The sequence below is a fragment of the Oncorhynchus clarkii genome, chromosome 30 (genome assembly GCF_045791955.1).
Source record: "Oncorhynchus clarkii lewisi isolate Uvic-CL-2024 chromosome 30, UVic_Ocla_1.0, whole genome shotgun sequence".
NCBI classification, from domain to species: Eukaryota; Metazoa; Chordata; class Actinopteri; order Salmoniformes; family Salmonidae; genus Oncorhynchus; species Oncorhynchus clarkii.
In genome coordinates this window covers 8084973-8104788 of record NC_092176.1, presented here as the reverse complement: position 1 = coordinate 8104788, position 19816 = coordinate 8084973, and the positions used below count along the sequence as shown (strand labels likewise).

At 42.3% G+C, this 19816-nt stretch overlaps 1 protein-coding gene across 1 annotated transcript in view; it reads right to left on the bottom strand.

Annotated features, from left to right (window-relative positions):
- Nucleotides 1-1735: 1735 nt before the first annotated feature.
- Nucleotides 1736-19816, bottom strand: part of LOC139390210 (small G protein signaling modulator 1-like) — an 80542-nt gene continuing 62461 nt past the window's right edge. Inside the window, exons 20-26 of the mRNA XM_071137467.1 lie at nucleotides 12396-14063; nucleotides 12145-12269; nucleotides 11895-11977; nucleotides 11080-11189; nucleotides 9126-9222; nucleotides 8396-8563; nucleotides 1736-5849 (exon numbers count right to left, since the gene is read on the bottom strand). Of these exons, the coding sequence (XP_070993568.1) occupies nucleotides 5761-5849; nucleotides 8396-8563; nucleotides 9126-9222; nucleotides 11080-11189; nucleotides 11895-11977; nucleotides 12145-12269; nucleotides 12396-14063 (2340 nt within the window). The 3' untranslated portion in view covers nucleotides 1736-5760. The remainder of the gene's footprint in view (nucleotides 5850-8395; nucleotides 8564-9125; nucleotides 9223-11079; nucleotides 11190-11894; nucleotides 11978-12144; nucleotides 12270-12395; nucleotides 14064-19816) is intronic.

The window sequence follows — 19816 nt, the reverse complement described above, 5'->3', positions numbered from 1 at the left end:
AAATCCCTGCAGCAAGTCCCTGTTACAGCAGAAAAGTGGGGACCAACTCCATATCAATGGCCTTGATTTTGGAATGAGATGTTGAATGACAATGATCGCAAGAGCAGCTGCTCACCGATTTGACGGCTCCAAAAAAATAAGAATCATTCTATAATTATTTTTTTTTACAAATACATATACCATTTAATATCTATATATTTAGAATTGGATTGTTTTCATTATACACTGCTCAAAAAAATAAAGGGAATACTAAAATAGCACATCCTAGATCTGAATAAATGAAATATTTATTTTCTTTACATAGTTGAATGTGCTGACAACAAAATCACACAAAAATTATCAATGGAAATCAAATTTATCAACCCATGGAGGTCTGGATTTGGAGTCACACTCAAAATTTAAAGTGGAAAACCACACTACAGGCTGATCCAACTTTGATGTAATGTCCTTAAAACAAGTCAAAATGAGGCTCAGTAGTGTGTGTGGCCTCCACGTGCCTGTATGACCTCCCTACAACGCCTGGGCATGCTCCTGATGAGGTGGCGGATGGTCTCCTGAGGGATCTCCTCCCAGACCTGGACTAAAGCATCCAGACCTGGACTAAAGCGAGACATGATGTCCCAGATGTGCTCAATTGGATTCAGGTCTGGGGAACGGGCGGGCCAGCCCATAGCATCAATGCCTTCCTCTTGCAGGAACTGCTGACACACTCCAGCCACATGAGGTCTAGCATTGTCTTGCATTAGGAGGAACCCAGGGCCAACCGCACCAGCATATGGTCTCACAAGGGGTCTGAGGATCTCATCCCGGTACCTAATGGCAGTCAGGCTACCTCTGGCTGTGCGGCCCCCCAAAGAAATGCCACCCCACACCATGACTGACCCACCGCCAAACCGGTCATGCTGGAGGATGTTGCAGGCAGCAGAACTCTCCAAGGAGTCTCCAGACTGTCACGTCAGGTCACATGTGCTCAGTGTGAACCTGCTTTCATCTGTGAAGAGCACAGGGCGCCAGTGGCGAATTTGCCAATCTTGGTGTTCTCTGGCAAATGCCAAACGTCCTGCACGGTGTTGGGCTGTAAGCACAACCCCCACCTGTGGACGTCGGGCACTCATACCACCCTCATGGAGTCTGTTTCTGACCGTTTGAGCAGACACATGCACATTTGTGGCCTGCTGGAGGTCACTTTGCAGGGCTCTGGCAGTGCTCCTCCTGCTCCTCCTTGCACAAAGGCGGAGGTAGCGGTCCTGCTGCTGGGTTGTTGCCCTCCTACGGCCTCCTCCACGTCTCCTGATGTACTGGCCTGTCTCCTGGTAACGCCTCCATGCTCTGGACACTACGCTGACAGACACAGCAAACCTTCTTGCCACAGCTCGCATTGATGTACCATCCTGGATGAGCTGTACTACCTGAGCCACTTGTGTGGGATGTAGACTCCGTCTCATGCTACCACTAGAGTGAAAGCACCACCAGCATTCAAGTGACCAAAACATCAGCCAGGAAGCATGGGAACTGAGAAGTGGTCATCACCTGCAGAACCACTCCTTTATTGGGGGTGCCTTGCTAATTGCCTATAATTTCCACCTGTTGTCTATTCCATTTGCCCAACAGCATGTGAAATTTATTGTCAATCAGTGTTGCTTCCTAAGTGGACAGTTTGATTTCACAGAAGTGTGATTGACTTGGAGTTACATTGTGTTGTTTAAGTGTTCCCTTTATTTTTTAGAGCAGTGTATTTTCTTTTACTGACCACAAAGTAACAAGTATATGACCTTTACATACAAAAGCAGAAACTTCATGAATAAATAAATATGTTAACAAATAAATAGATGTTACAAGATAATACAATTGTTTGGTTTTCTTATTCTGGTGTGACATACAGCAGTTTGCCTTCACAGAGAACCATAAATACTCAATGCAACAGGTGTCAACACATTCATGAAACAACACTGGTAGAACTGAAATGATGTTCTACCTAGGCAATGGAAAACAGGAATGGTGGTTCACGAAACATATTCATTTACAATTAGCATTAGTTTAAGGGAATGAAAGCGCACACATGTTCTCCCCCACAAAAATCTTTACTAGCCAGGCTACTTCAAGATATAGTAAAACACCCTAATCCTTCATCTGTTTCCTAGATTCACCCGTTTTAGATGGATTTCTAAGGCCAAATTCATATCCATCTTGATCTTGCCGTCCTGGGATCTAAGCATCCCCCAACCTTAAATTGGCAACCATGATTGGCAATTGTCACAGAGCACAATAGCTGGGCGATATAGTAGGATATTCACCATTATGTTCCAACTTTTAAAGCAAAACTGAATATATCATTATTTTTGGAATCCTATTTCCACTCTCTCTGCAAATGCAGCCAACCACTTCTCCAAAAGAAAAACAAAAAAACATTAAGAAGTGGACTAAAAGAACAGTGGAACATGAAATGCCAGAAGACAAGACGAGGTTCTGAGAAAGCAACACAACTGACAGAATATAGAGTGGCTCACTGGAGTATATCAATCATTTGAAAATAAATAAGACCAATGTTAAATAGTCAACTGTTTTTTTGGGACTCATTTCTGCTCAGACAACTATAAGTCACATGTACGATCATATATGTATCATAAATATGTTTTGAAGGTTTAAAATGACCTTTGTCTAGTTCTCATTAAAGTACAATTCATACACAACAGTATACAGAGACATAATATAGAATAGACAAAAGGCAGAATGAGAAAATCAAAACTGCCCATTACTGACATGGTTCCAACTGATTCATGACTCCTACCAGTGTGCAGTGCCACACGTCGTGCCCATACACACAGGTTTACAGGTGATACAGACAAGTGGCAGGTGTCTGTTAGGACCTGGCTGATTTGGGAGTTTAACAAATACAAATGATGTAGAAACCAGTGATTTCATCAAAGATGGAAGGAAGAGGAAAATACTATTTTAACTGTCTCCCCGTAAGAAGTTACCAGTCTATCCTTTAAAGGGTGATCCGGCCGTGATCGGGAGTCCCATAGGGCGGCGCACAATTGGCCCGGCGTCATCCAGGTTTGGCCGGGGTAGGCCGTCATTGTAAATAAGAATTTGTTCTTAACTGACTTTTCTAGTTAAATAAATGTATCATGGAAGGATCAGTCCTTGCATCCATAGCTCTGTCTATGAATTTGAGAGTGGTTACATTTCTCAAACCCCATCCATCAGATTTTTACCAAAACAGGGGTGGGGAAATTGCTTTGTTATTGTTTCTACTGCTGATTGCAGCTTTAAGCAACCCAATTAATTATTTTCCTTCATTTCAGTTTAAAGAAATTCTCAAATATATTGTGATATAACACCTACCTACATGCAGTAACAACTTACTTGGGACAAGGTTACTTGCGAGGTAGTCTACTTATTCAACACAGTAGAAAATTTAAGCTGATTTAATTTTCTCCCTAATGCTGTCCTTTGGCACATCTAGCAGGGACCTTACCTGTTAACTAATTTACAGAGGTAAACTACTGCTCCAGACAGGCTGTAAATATAAGTTTAAACTCCAACATTATGGACATTTCACTCAACCAGGTTAATCCTACTCCTGTACTGAATTGCACTTTAATAAAGATTCATGGTAACTATCACATCTTAAAATATTCCAGGACTAATTGTTCATCTTGTTTTTTTTAAATGAAATAAAATGGTTAACCGATATTCAGTTCGAGTAACTATGGCAGACTTTTTTTTCTATATTCATTTGAACTGGGTCTGTGAAACCAGCCTTGTGTATGTATATTCTAACTAGAGGTCGACCGATTATGATTTTAACGCCGATACCGATTATTGGAGGACCAAAAAAAGCCGATGCCGATTAATTGACCGATTTAAAAAAATAAATCAATAATGTATTTGTAATAATGACAATTACAACAATATTGAATGAACACTTATTTTAACTTAATATAATACATCAATAAAACAATTTAGCCTCAAGTAAATAATGAAACATGTTCAATTTGGTTTAAATAATGCAAAAACAAAGTGTTGGAGAAGAAAGTAAAACTGCAATATGTGCTATGTAAGAAAGCTAATGTTTCAGTTCCTTGCTCAGAACAGGCTGGTGGTTCCTTTTAACATGAGTCTTCAATATTCCCAGGTAAGAAGTTTTAAGTTGTAGTTATTATAGGAATTATAGGACTATTTCCCTCTATACCATTTGTATTTCATTAACCTTTGACTATTGGATGTTCTTATAGGCACTTTAGTATTGCCAGTGTAACAGTATAGCTTCCGTCCCTCTCCTTGCTCCTCCCTGGGCTCGAACCAGCAACACAACAGCCACCATCGAAGCAGCTTTACCCATGCAGAGCAAGGGGAACAACTACTAGAAGGCTCAGAGTGAGTAACGTTTTAAACGCTATTAGTGCGCGCTAACTAGCTAGCCATTTCACTTCGGTTACACTACCCACATCTTGGGAGTTGATAGGCTGGAAGTCATAAACAGCGCAATGCTTGACACACAACAAAGAGCTGCTGGCAAAACGCACGAAAGTTTGAATGAATGTTTACGCGCCTGCTTCTGCCTACCACCGCTCAGTCAGATACTTAGATACTTGTATGCTCAGTCAGATTGTATGCAACGCAGGACACGCTAGATATAGTAATATAGTCAACCATGTGTAGTTAACTAGTGATTATGATTGATTGTTTTTTTATAAGCTAAGTTTAATGCTATCTAGCAACTTACCTTGGCTTACTGCATTTGCGTAACTCCTTGTGGAGTGCAACGAGAGAGAGGCAGGTCGTTATTGCGTTGGACTAGTTAACTGTAATGTTGCAAGATTGGATCCCCCGAGCTGACTAGGTGAAAATCTGTCGTTCTGCCCCTGAACGAGGCAGTTAACCCACCGTTCCTAGGCCGTCATTGAAAATAAGAATGTGTTCTTGACTGACTTGCCTAGTTAAATAAAGGTATAAAACAATTAAATATATATATATATATATATATATATATATATATATATATATATTTTTAAATCGGGCCCAAAAATAGATTTCCGATTGTTATGAAAACTTGAAATCGGCCATTCCGATTAATCGGTCGACCTCTAATTCTAACCCCACTTCAATCAAGACAGGCCAGTGTCTACAAGGCATACCACATACATCCTATGATGACTAAGTATATGTCACAGTTAACAATTAAAAATAAATCAAACTGTTTCCCTGACAGAATAACTGGAGGTAAAAGTGACCCTTCCCTTGGTGTTCCATGACATGACCTGAAATGACAGAGTACCGGCTGGTATTACATAGATAAGGAGAAGGCAGTGAACAGTGGAGCACATCTCAGTCATGTTCATCAAGGCACGCAATTGAAAACATTTTGTGACTGAAAATGAAATTGACAGTTTCTTATAGGACTAGTCTAAGTAGTGCCTCCCTACGTCTGTTTTATTCCATTTGGTGCCTTATGAACTGGACCCTGATCTCTCTGTTCGGTTGCAGCTGTTCAAACTGACCATAGAGAACGATAGAGGTCTCTATTAGCCAAAACGCTGTTTTAGCATGGGCAGCACCGTGTCATCAGGAGGGATCAGCCAATCGTAAAGAAGAAAATTGACTACTTTGAAATGGAGATCGCCTCAACGGCACTGCCCATGCTGTCACAGACGCTATAATAGAACAGATACAAATATGAGTCCTCTATCTATCTCTATGTTTGAGAAAGACTGTTGGGGAAGAGGAAGAGAAGTGGAAGTGGACTCCTGGAGATCACTTGTTCTCAATGAGAGTCTGCACCTTGCACACCAGTTCCCGGGCCAGTGTCAGGATCTGCTTGCTGTTGTGATGCTCAGCCATTTCTGAAAGGAGATGAGAAGATTTCATTCCCGCTGGACCACTTCCAACATTGATGCACAAGGCTATAATACCATATTTATTTTGTGTGTGTGTGTGTGTGTTATGCATTGAACCATTAACTTACTCAGCACAGGTACTCATTCAACATTATTATTTGCCTTTCAGCTATTGACAAAGTGGGAAATTACCCAAAAAAATTTAAAAGCACTTTTAGATTTCTCTAGGAAATTAAAGCAGTGGAATGCTCCACATCAAAAATTAATCTGTAATCTACAGCTTTTGCCCTATTCGAGTGTTTCATATTAGCTGCTGCAAGGTGGTAGACAGTTTACTATAAGGGTATACTGTAGTACTGTACACATACAATTTTGGGTTTGGATACAGCGGGTAAATATAATCCCATTCACGATGTTCAGCATTCACAATATTACTTGCATTGTCTGTTGTGACCGGATTGTTATGTTGGGCCACAAGTTTCCACTTTGATGGGAAACTTGTCAGAGTCGTGTGAGCGAGAGGTGAGGGAGCAGCACACACACACTTAGTGGAGACAAAGCAACAGTGGGAAACGTCTTTGGGCGCACTTGTAGCGAATTACATACATTTGCTCTGAGGTGGTTTAAACTGCATTCTAATGTTGACTTGGTTTAAACTGCATTCTAATGTTGACTTTGCTTAAAAAAACGGTATCAAGCTAAGTGTTTTATGCATGCTCAGTTCTTGGGTCTCGGGGGCTGCCCGAATTGAAATTTGAAATGGAAGTTTTGGAACTCCCTTGCGTGGTTCATTTTATAGGGAAAAGTCCTCAATGAAACTGATACTGTACATTTGCCTCTGTTGGCCATAAAGTAGCCTATTCATTTATATGCTACAATAAATATGTTAAAATTATACTGTTCAAAAGTTTGGGGTCACTTAGAAATGTCCTTGTTTTTGAAAGAAAAGCAATTTTTTTGCCATTAAAATAACATCAAATTGATCAGAAATACAGTGTAGACATTGTTAATGTTGTAAATTACTATTGTAGCTGGAAAAGGCAGATATTTTTAATGGAATATCTACATAGGCCCATTATCAGCAACCATCACTCCTGTGTTCCAATGGCATGTTGTGTTAGCTAACCTAAGTTTATCATTTTAAAAGGCTAATTGATCATTAGAAAACCCTTTTGCAATTATGTTAACACAGCTGAAAGCTGTTGTTCTGATTAAAGAAGCAATAAAACTGGCCTTCTTTAGACTAGTTGAGCATCTGGAGCATCAGCATTTGTGGGTTCGATTACAGGCTCAAAATGGCCAGAAACAAAGAACTTTCTTCTGAAACTCGTCAGTCTATTCTTGTTCTGAGAAATGAAGGCTATTCCATGCGAAAAACTGCCAAGAAACTGGAGATCTCGTACAGAGCTGTGTACTACAGTCACAGAACAATGCAAACTGGCTCTAACCAGAATAGAAAGAGGAGTGGGACTCGTAACCAAAAGGTTGCAAGATCGTATCCCCGAGCTGACAAGGTAAAAATCTATCGTTCTGCCCCTGAACAAGGCAGTTAACCCACTGTTTCTAGGCCGTCATTGACTTGCCTAGTTAAGTAAAGGATTTTTGTTGCATATTTCCCAGCATGCCTTTCAAGTGAATGTGAGAGATACCCACCCATGACTGTGTTGTTAGTGACAGAGCCATGGTTGTTGCATTCAATAACTAGTCCTGAAGCCTTAACCAAGTGATTGCCTAAGTGAGTGAGTTTAAATTCAAAGTAAACCCTCTATGACCATCTATTATACATTTTATAAGGCCTTTAGTTGTGGCCTGGTTATCCCCAACATTGTGGTCTGAATATAGTGCCTCATCTGACCTGCAAGTCACAATAAGATGGTTAGTGAGTGATTAGTAATTCCTAATGGAATCCAGCCAGAGCGAGGATATTCAACACTATGAATATTTTATCACCCACAACCTGCATTCAGAATGACTGCAATGGTGAAGGACTTGATAAACAAAGATGACCTAAACCATCTAAACTGGAACAACCATTTTAGTAACAGGTGAAATAAATCCAACCATTTACAGATTGGATTAGTTTAGAAAAATGTAAGTTACTTATCTTTGTATAGTATAAGATCAATTAATCAATCAATGTGCATGCAGAAACGTAGATACTAAAACAATCTATTATAAAAAATCTACCTGCAACAAAGCATTCTGGGAAGAATGATGAGGCCCCACCCATGTCTTTTTCACTCATACAGTTAACGGAAATCAACTTCGACAGTCGAGTAACAACAACACGTAGTGTTGATTCCACTGTGATTCCACTGATTCCACAGTCCTAAACTCTCGATATGCTGGTTGAAACGTTTTAGTTTTTCTTTTGCTAGCGTCACTGCACTGTGGGAGCAGGCTCAATTTTAAGTTTGATTTTCTTAAAAACCACCTGTGTCGCGGTGAAGGGTAACTTTTAAACTAGTGCAACTGTGTGAAGAAAGACTCCAGACTTCCAATGCTCCACAAACAACTGAATGAATGTTGATTTCCTTGTTAAGACGGTGTACCGTTGAAAAACTTAATGATGTCGGTGAAGTCCATGTTGTTCTCCAGAATGATGTCCCGGTAGACCTCCACCAGTGCCAGAGCGATGAAGAGGACAAAGTGGCCAGAGGAGGCGTACTTTGCTGCCCAGATGGTTTCCCACACCGCAAACACATCGTCATACACCAGCTCTGAGAAAGAAAAAGATACAGTGGATGGAGAAGTCAGGTGTGGTTGGGGTATGGCAGAGCCGGATTAACAAATCATAGGCCCCCGGGTGGCCCCCATTGATCTTGTTCGTCACTCTCACTCAGATATCAATAACATGGCATAAGTCATGGCAAAATGTGTCGGATTTCAGGTAATTGGCTTTAAAACTGAAAAGAAAATGACTCTCCGCCACATGGCAAAATGTGTACAATTGGAGAAGATTAACTCTCTCTCTGCCGTCAAGGGGGGGGGGGGGGGGGGGGGACTAAAATATTTTGCCAATTCTCGCTTAGGGCCCCCCAAAAGGCTAGGACCGACCCTGAATCAGTTACCCAACCAAGGCACGGCCCCCTAGTTACCCTGGTGGGCCTGTTTTTCCTGAGTGATCTTGCCATATCTTTGATGTGGAAACGGCTCATTAGAACTAGGTCTTGTTATCCTTCTTCTTTGCTGTTTGACATTTGGTTGACGGTATGAAAACACTCAGTTTAATTGGCATTTTCTATGGTATAAAATCCCCTAATAGCAGGATGTAATTATTACCACGCTTTAAGTCTAGAAGGAACCATCGGTAGCAGAAGTAGAAGTGGGTGTAGTCGCCATTTTGGTGCATGAGCTCAAAGAGCTCAGAATCCAGGATCTACAGAGGGGTAAGAGGAGAGAGGAAGGAGTAGGGGAGAGGGCAAACAGACAGTTGAAGGAAGAGGGATGGGTTGGGGGGAGTAGAGGAAAAGGGTCGGGGAAGAGAGGAGGGGGAGGTTAGTGGAGAACAAAGTTGGATGTGTTATATTCACTGTATCCTACTATTCATGAAAACTGGATGCATGCCAAAATATACAATACTTGACTAAAAGTATAATGGGAATTAATATGGAGTTGGTCCCTCCTTTGTTGGTGCATCCTGTTTCCATTGATCATCCTTGATGTTTCTGTGGTCAATTTAATTGATTGGACATGATTTGGAAAGGCACACTCCTGGCTCTATAAGGTCTCACGGTTGACAGTGCATGTCATTGCAAAAAAACAAGTCATGAGGTTTAAGGAATTGTCCGTAGAGCTCCGAGACAGGATTGTTTCGAGGCACAGATCTGGGGAAGGGTACCGAAAAATGTATTCAGCATTGAAGGTCCCCAAGAACACAGTGTCCTCCATCATTCTTAATTGGAAGAAGTTAGGAATCACCAAGACTCTTCCTAGAACTGGCCGTCCGGCCAAACTGAGCAATCGGGGAGAAGGGCCTTGCTCAGGTAGGTGACCAAGAACATGATGGTCACTCTGGCAGAGCTCCAGAGTTCCTCTGTGGAAATGGGAGAACCTTCTAGAAGTACAACCATCTCTGTAGCACTCCACCAATCAGGCCTTTATGGTAAAGTGACCAGACAGAAGCCACTCCTCAATAAAAGGCACATGACAGCCCGCTTGGAGTTCGCCAAAAGGCACCTAAAGGACTCTCAGACCACTAGAAACAAGATTTTCTGGTCTGATGAAATCAAGATTGAACACTTTGGCCTGAATGCCAAGCATCATGTCTGGAGGAAACCTGGCACCATCCCTACAGTGAAGCATGGTGGTGGCAGCATCATGCTGTGGGGATGTTTTTCAGTGGCAGGGACTGGGAGACTAGTCAGGATCGAGGGAAAGATGAACAGAGCCAAGTACAGAGAGATCCTTGATGAAAACCTGCTCCAGAGCGCTCAGGACCTCAGACTGGGGCGAAGATTCACCTTCCAACAGGACAATGACCCTAAGCACATAGCCACTCCTGCGCTGTCTTGGCTTCGGGAAAAGTCTCTGAATGTCCTTATGTGGCCCAGCCAGAGCCCAGACTTGAACCCAATAAAACATCTCTGGAGACATTGACAATAGCTCTTGCCGAGATGCTCCCCATCCAACCTAACAGAACTTGAGAGGATCTGCAGAGAAGAATGGGAGAAACTCCCCAATTATAGGTGTGCCAAGCTTGTAGCGTTATACCCCAAAAAAAACTCTGCTGTAATCGCTGCTAAAGGTACTTCAACAAAGTACTGAGTAAAGGGTCTGAATACTTATGTAAATGTGATATTTCAGTTTATTTTTGTATTCATTTACAAATAATGTGCAAACATTTCTAAAAACCAGTTTTTGCTTTGTCATTATGGACTATTGTGTGTAGATTGATGAATTCAATTGTTTTTTTCCCTTCATTTTAGAATAAGGCTGTAATGTAACAAAATGTGGAAAAAGTCAAGGGTCTGAATACATACATTAGTGTATATATAGGGGCGGCAGGGTAGCCTAGTGGTTAGAGCGTTGGACTAGTAACCGGAAGGTTGCGAGTTCAAACCCCCCAGCTGACAAGGTACAAATCTGTCGTTCTGCCCCTGAACAGGCAGTTAACCCACTGTTCCCAGGCCGTCATTGAAAATAAGAATTTGTTCTTAACTGACTTGCCTGGTTAAATAAAGGTAAAATAAAATAAAATAAATATAGAAGTTACAAAGTGTCTCCGTGGCCTCACCTGGATGAGAGAGCGCATGTTGGCAAATTGAGTGTCCATGCCACCGCCATGGGGGAAGTTCTGATTCATCCGCTTCATGAGCTCAGTGAAACAGCTGAAGGCCATGGCCTCTGAGTGAGAGTGAGAGAGAGAGAGAGAGAGAGAGAACAAAGACACAGGGAGAGATGAGGAAAGACCGGGAGAGAGATTGAGGAAAGACAGAAATGTTGAGCGGTCCACTTCCATCGCCATTTCTGTTGTCCTCCCTGAAGCCCAACAGTATCCCATTCCTCTGTTTCATAAGATTATATTCATTGTACTCTTTCTTCACATTCCAATACTGCCGTATGATATAGAGATAGTCTATAATGAGCCTCATTGACTGATTGTCGTTTGACTAAGTTTATATAGAATCTTAATTTGACCTATTGCCACAGAAAAATAATCTTGTCAAAACAGGATTTGAATGTTTAGTCAGTTATGTTCCTTGATTGGTGGTTAGGCTATTAACTGGCCAAAAGTAGGCTACATGAAGTGAAATACCGTTAATATAACTGTGCGTTAGTGTGGGTTTTCAGTGAAATTATGTAAATCACGAAGCTCATCTTCACTTCCTGCAATTTTCAGCAACAAAAGAGTGATCAAATTAAGATCCTACATCTGTATGTGTGCGAGTAAAAAAAAAAGGACTGATCAAATCAAATTTCGGAAGGCAAAATAGTCATGAAGGTTGACACATTTTTCTTCCATCGCAAAATTCATATCGCAAATACCAAGGAGGAGAGTGAGGTAGAAACACACACAGTCACAGCCTTGCCTCAACGGCGTTAACTCACCATCATCCAGAATGACAAGGAGGGGAGCCAGCAGGTCACACATGCCCTGCACATAGCCAATCTCCAGGTGCTGCCAGATATAGCTGAGAAGAGAAGAAGTCGGCATCACGTGCGGGTGTAACTCATTCATTCTTCCTATTTTCCCATTTGACATTGAGCTCCACACAAAACATAATGACTTATAGATTATTGCCAAACCTTTCTGCAAAAGAGCACTAGAGAATCATGAAAGACATGGTTTTTATTTTACCTGCACATGATGTTGCGCAGTTTCTCCAGGTTGGCTGGGGTAAAGTACCAGTAGTTTCTGTCACACCTCTGGACATCCTTCTCAATGCGGTGCAGGTTCATCGTGTACATGTCCAAAAGCTCTTGCTACAACAAAGGCGCAACCCCCCCACACACACACACAACATGTTTAAGCATAACTTACTCGTAACTGTAAAAACAAAAAGCAAAATAAATCTCGATTATTATGAAAATAAAATGGCAGGTGCCTACAGAATAGGTGGTTCCGATGGATGACACTGGAGAGATGTCCTCGTTTGTCAGCTCTCTGCCCACGGTCAGGGAGTCAAATTGTGGGAAGATGCTCTCCATCTCAGGCTCCTCTGACAAGTTGGACTCTGTGCCCTCTGGGCTGGTTTTGCTCTGCTCCTCCTCCTCCAGTTGGAGCTCCAGATGGGGGACTGAGCCCTCAGAGAGAGCAGCCCCGCCCCCAGAACTGTCGCACGGACCAATCCGGTCCCACAGTGGGGCAATGGAGACGTTTGCCATCTCAATGGCTGAAGGAGACTCCTCAGATTCCGTGGTGGCCAGAGCCTCCTCACTCTGGGTGGTGCTACCAAATGCTTCCATTGCCCTTGCCACCCTGGTGTCTGCTACGGAGCTTGTATTCTTCTCCATCGCTGACCGCTTGGTCTCCTCCTCTCTTTTTCCCACTTCCTTAGATTTTGTAATGTCCGCCACATTTTCCTCTGCAACTTCTTCGTGTGACATCGTCTTAACCCCCTTTGTTTCGGTTACCTCTTCAAATTTTAAAGTCTCATTGGCTTCTACTTCTTTCTCAGTTTCTGTCTTTTCCATTATCTTTCCTTCAGCTTCCTTTACTTCCGATGTTTCAGCACTCTTTGTTTCTCCAGCCTCTGAAGTTCGCTTAACCTCGAATTCTGATGTCTTGTCCTCCATTGCTTCTGCAGTCATAGTTGATGTCAATGCCTTCTCCTCTTTTGGCTCTCTATGGTTTGTTTGGGATGTTTCATTCTCTTCTGGATCTACATACTCTGGTTCTGATCCTTCGTCCTCTGTTTCTCTTGACTCTTGAGTTTTCAATGTCTCTGCTTCCAGTGACTGCAACTCCTCTGTGTCTGCTCGCATGGTTGGCTCTCCATCCAACATTTTCACCACTTCTGTCTCAGGCTCTTTAGCCTCCGTTGTTTTGAACTCATCTGTTTTGGACTTCACCGTTTCTTCTACAGCATCCACTTCTGCTTTCGGTAACTCAATGTCCCCCTTTTCATTGATCCTTACCTCTTCTGTCTCGGCAGGTCCAGTCACGGAAGTATTTTCTTCCTCTGTTTTCTGGCTCTCTAACGCACCTAGGTCTGCTGCCTTGTCCTCCCTTGTCTCTGTTTTTTTGTCCATTTCAATCTCTAGCACCTCTGTCTTCTTGTCAAGTTCTACTTCTCGCATTTCTGTTTCTACTGGCTCTACTGTCACTGTATTTTTGTCTATTTCTATATCTGGCACTTCTGTCTCGTTGCCCTCAATCTCCTGGGTCACTTCGGTCGCACTCTCTGTTTCCTCCTTCTCTGGTGGGTTCTTGGCCTGGAGGTCCTTCTCCTCCTGCAGGGCCGGGGGTTGGGCTTTTTGAGTCTCCAACTCTTCCTCATGGGCTTTGACTGGACTCTGTGTGGCTGGGGCCAACTGTGGAGGAGTGCTGGTGATGTTTTTAGGGGTGGTGTCAGGCGCAGTGCTGTCCTCTGTGCTCAGAGAGCGGTCTGACAGGCCCGAGGTGACTGAGAAGTTGCGAGAGGAGGGGTGCCCCGAGTCTGGGGAGCTGGTCCCATTGGGCAGGGCTCCTCCATTGGGGATCTTGGGCACCTGCTTGGCCTCTTTGCTCTTGGGCTCGGTCTCGATCTGATCCACCTCCTCCACAGACTCAAACACCTAAAAGAACAAGCCAGAGGGAAGCAGGCTAAGGGAAGGGAGGATGTGAACTGAAGAACTAGCAGGCGAGAGTGTGTGGTTTTGAGCAGGCGAGATAATGTGGGGTTGAGGAATACTGGTTCCAAAAAGATCCCTTTACACATAATATAACAATATAAATATAACTGTAATAGACTAGAGCAGTGTTTCCCAAACTTTTCTTCTTCTTTGAGATTGGGTTGGTGGATCGCATCCAACTTTTAAGGTGCATACACCGCCACCTACTGTACTGGAGTGTGAGGCCAGTCACGGCCTACCTCATTCAATTTTCTCTAAGAAAGTGAAATAGAGCCCTAGACAACATTTCCCTCCCCTTTCCTCCCCCACTACATCACCTAAACCCCAACCCCGTCCAGCCTCTCTAACCCTTTCACACAACCTCTCCCTATCTACGTCATACAGTTCACAAAATATCAACACATGGTCCACCGTTTCCTCCATTAAACACTCATCACACAGACCTGTTTCATGTCACCCAATCATTCACAAAATGGCATTCAAACCTGTGTGCCCAAACTGTAGTCTGTTCAGCACTACATCCCATACTCCCCACCTCTTCCTTAGCTGACTGGTGCATGCAATAAAATTGCCTCCTCTCACTATTAGCTTCCCACTCGCTTTGCCAAAGATCGAGCCCTTTTGCCTGGATCAAGTACTTAACTTCCCTACGGCCCAACGGGACCTGAATATCTACCCTCTCTCCTCACCGCACTCTTAGCCACCACATCAGCCTTCTCATTACCCTCCACACCCACTTGGGGAGGAACCCAACAAAAGCTTTACCACCACTCCCATCCTCTCCAATCCCATTAACAGCTCCATCATTTCCATACACAAGTCTCCCCTATCCGACCTGCCCGTCTTCACACTACTCAACACTGCAGCTGAATCAGAGCAGATCACCACTCTGAATGGTTTCACCTCCTCCACCCATCTCAAACCTAGAATCATGGCCATCAACTCGGCCACCTACACTGACACAATCAGTTAACCACTTACATACTCTAACATTGAAATCTGGGATATACACTCTTGCCCCCTCCCTACCACTGACTGGATCCTTTGAACCATCTGTGTGTGTGTGTAATATATATATATATATATATATCTCCTTAAAAACAAATACAATGATTTTCTAAAACATACATACATACATACAGTTGAAGTCGGAAGTGTACATGCACTTAGGTTGGAGTCATTAAAACTAGTTTTTCAACCACTACACAAATTTCCACACATTTCTTGATAACAAACTATACTTTTGGCAAGTCGGTTAGGACAACTACTTTGTGCATGACACAAGTAGTTTTTCCAACAATTGCTTACAGACAGATTATTTCACTGTATCACAATTCCAGTGGGTCAAAAGTTTACATGCAAGTTGACTGTGCCTTTAAACAGCTTGGAAAATTCCAGAAAATTATGTCATGGCTTTAGAAGCTTCTGATAAGCTAATTGACATTATTTCAGTCATTTGGAGGTGTACCCGTGGATGTATTTCAAGGCCTACCTTCAAACTCAGTGCTTCTTTGCTTGACATCATGGGAAAATCAAAAGAAATCAGCCAAGACCTCAGAAAAAAAAATCATAGACCTCCACAAGTCTGGTTCATCCTTGGAAGCAATTTCCAAACTCCTGAAGGTACCACGTTTATCTTTACAAACAATTGTACGCAAGTATAAACACCATGGGACCACGCAACCGTCATACCGCTCAGGAAGGGGACGTGTTCTGTCTCCTAGAGATGAACGTACAGTGCATTGCGAAAGTATTCGGCCCCCTTGAACTTTGCGACCTTTTGCCACATTTCAGGCTTCAAACATAAAGATATAAAACTGTATTTTTTTGTGAAGAATCAACAACAAGTGGGACACAATCATGAAGTTGAACAACATTTATTGGATATTTCAAACCTTTTTAACAAATCAAAAACTGAAAAATTGGGCGTGCAAAATTATTCAGCCCCCTTAAGTTATTACTTTGTAGCGCCACCTTTTGCAGCCATCAGTCTTCTCCTTGTATGAGCTGAAAGTTTAGAGGGACGGCCAGGTCTTGGTAGATTTGCAGTGGTCTGATACTCCTTCCATTTCAATATTATCGCTTGCACAGTGCTCCTTGGGATGTTTAAAGCTTGGGAAATATTTTTGTATCCAAATCCGGCTTTAAACTTCTTCACAACAGTATCTCGGACCTGCCTGGTGTGTTCCTTGTTCTTCATGATGCTCTCTGCGCTTTTAACGGACCTCTGAGACTATCACAGTGCAGGTGCATTTATACGGAGACTTGATTACACACAGGTGGATTGTATTTATCATCATTAGTCATTTTGGTCAACATTGGATCATTCTTAGATCCTCACTGAACTTCTGGAGAGAGTTTGCTGCACTGAAAGTAAAGGGGCTGAATAATTTTGCACGCCCAATTTTTCAGTTTTTGATTTGTTAAAAAAGTTTGAAATATCCAATAAAATGTCGTTCCACTTCATGATTGTGTCCCACTTGTTGTTGATTCTTCACAAAAAAATACAGTTTTATATCTTTATGTTTGAAGCCTGAAATGTGGCAAAAGGTCGCAAAGTTCAAGGGGGCCGAATACTTTCGCAATGCACTGTACTTTGGTGCGAAACTTGCAAATCAATCCCAGAACAACAGCAAAGGACCTTGTGAAGAATTTTTAACAGGATTCAATGTCAGGAATTGTGAAAAACTGAGTTTAAATGTATTTGGCTAAGATGTACAGTATGTAAACTTCAACTGTACACACACACACACACACACACACACACACACACGTGTTTTGCGGATACTATTTAATGAAGCTGCCAGTTGAGGACTTGTGAGGCATCTGTTTCTCAAACTAGACACTAATGTACTTGTCCTCTTGCTCAATTGTGCACCGGAGCCTCCCACTCATTCTATTCTGATTAGAGTCAGTTTGCGCTGTTCTGTGAAGGGATTAGTACAGTGTTGTTCGAGATCTTCAGTTTCTTGTCAATTTCTCACATGGAATAGCCTTCATTTCTCAGAACAAGAATAAACTGATGAGATACAGAAGAAAGTTATTTGTTTCTGAACATTTTAAGCCTGTAATTGAACCCACAAATGCTGATGCTCCAGATACTCAACTAGTCTAAAGAAGGCCAGTTTTATTGCTTCTTTAATCAACATAACAGCTTTCAGCCTTGCTAACATAATTGCAAAAGGGTTTTCTAATGATCAATTAGCCTTTTAAAATGATAAACTTGGATTAGCTAACACAACATGCCATTGGAATTTTAAATGGACAAAAAAAAAGGGCTTTTCTTTCAAAAACAAGGACATTTATAAGTGACCCCAAACTTTTGAACGGTAGTGTGTATATATGTATACATCTCCACACCCCGTCTCCTGTCCTTACCTTCCCTCAATCATATCCACAGCTACACTTGGTTTCGGAAACAACCACGGAGGAACGTTCCCCAATGCAATTGCCGGCCCTTTCTCACTCTCCCCTGGTCCATATTCTACCACTTCCTGCCCAATTGTCCACCCTTCTGCTTACCCACTCCTCGGTCCCAACATTCCCCATTTGCCATGACAGGAAATCTTTCTGAACTCCTTTTCAACCTTTCCGAGTACGCTAATGCAAGTTTGTCCCGCTTTATCCTCAGTGCCAGTTCCCCACTATCCACCTGCAATGCCTCAAGAAGTGGTGTCGTCCTGAAGGCACCAACAAACACTCTCAGGGCCCTTGACTGTATCCTATCCAGGCGCTGTAGTACCGTTTTGGCTGCCGATCCATATACAAAGCACCCATAATCCCAAGATGACCTGATCAATGCCTGATACATATACAGTGTTTGTCTATCCGACCCCCAATCACATCCTGCCACTGCCCTCATGAGGTTCTACACCTTCATCCCCTATTTTCAATATACTCAACATGTCTCTTCCACGTAAGCCTCTCATCAAACCACATACTCTAAATACTTCGACTCAGACACCCAATCTATATCCTGAACGTATATTTGCAGCCTAACATCTTTAACCTTCCTCCTATACAAACACCATAAAGCAGGTCTTGGCCACAGACGTCCTAAACCACCATGTTAGAGACCGATCTTCCACAACTCCCACAGGTTCTTCCTCATCACATATTCCACATTCCTACCTCTCTCCCATCCAGCCCCATCATCAGCATACAAGGCCACACTCAGTCCCTGTCCCACCTTTTTAAATATATAAATCTATCAGGGTGAACAACACAGGACTAACCACACGTCCCTGAGAAGAACCATTGTCTACTTCAAACCACATTGACAATTCTGGACCGCCACACGTTTCCACCCAGCAGGTATCACCCCAGTCCTCAGCACCTTCTTAAACAACCCTAACACTGCTTCCAACGCACTGCCCGGTGCACGTTAAACATCACATAACACACCCTATCTTCTCAAGGAGCAGTCCGTCCGCATCCCTCCAACGCCCTTGTCATATCATACAGAGAAAACTCTGCATCCATAGCTTCTCCTTACTCCCCTTTTTTCTTTAAAACATGTCCATGCTCCTTTAACTTTCCCCAAAGTCTCATCTTACTCTCATCATACAGGTGCTGACATCTATGAACCACTGCAAATGCTTCACCTAGGACAGTAGGCTTTTCTTTACTTGATACAGCTTTGACATTTGTTTCTACCAACACTGGAATCCCAGGATTTTTACCCATCCCAGTCATTTTCTTTTTTACATAGGTTTGCAACATTAGGAATATTATAGTTGTATAAAACAACAAAAATTGAAAGATTAAATGTATAAAAAAGCAACAAATTGTGTGTCGGAACAATGTCTAGCTTTTGGAGGCGCTCTAAGATGCTTATCTTGAAGCCATAATACAACATATTTCCATAAATAGTGATTGTGTTCTACACTTTTCAGTATTGTGGGACTAAGCAGCTCTAGTGTATGAGTCATGCTACAGAAGTGGTGCAAATTGGGGGTTGGAAGAAAAACTATTCCAACATACAGTATATACAGTATTTACCTGAATTCCTTATCACCCCACTAAATTTGTCACTACCAAAACATAGTGAGAAAGTTGCAATGAAGGGAGAACCATGCACAGTAGTCATTTTATTAACCTTCTATTACAGATACAGTGGCAGTCAAAAGTTTGGCCACACCTACTCATTCAAGGGTTTTTCTTTATTTTTTGCTATTTTCTACATTGTAGAATAATAGTGAAGACATCAAAACTATGAAATAACATATGGAATCATGTAGTAACCAAAATAGTGTAAAACGAATCAAAATGTATTTTATATTTGTGATTCTTCAAAGTAGTCACCCTTTGCCTTGACAGCTTTGCACACTCTTGGCATTCTCTCAACCAGCTTCATGAGGTAGTCACCTGGAATGTATTTCAATTAAAAGGTGTGCCTTGTTAAAAGTTCATTTGTAGAATTTCTTTCCTTCTTAATGTGTTTGAGCCAATCAGTTGTGCTGTGACAAGGGGTTGTATACAGAAGATATCCCTATTTGGTGAAATACCAAATAGCTATTAAGGCGAGAACAGCTCAAATAAGCAAAGAGAAACAACAGTCCATCATTACTTGAAGACATGAACGTCTGGAAAATGTCAAGAACCTTTAAAGTTTCTTCAAGTGCAGTCACAAAAACCATCAAGCGTTATGATGAAACTGGCTCTCACGAGGAACGCCACAGGAAAGGAAGACCCAG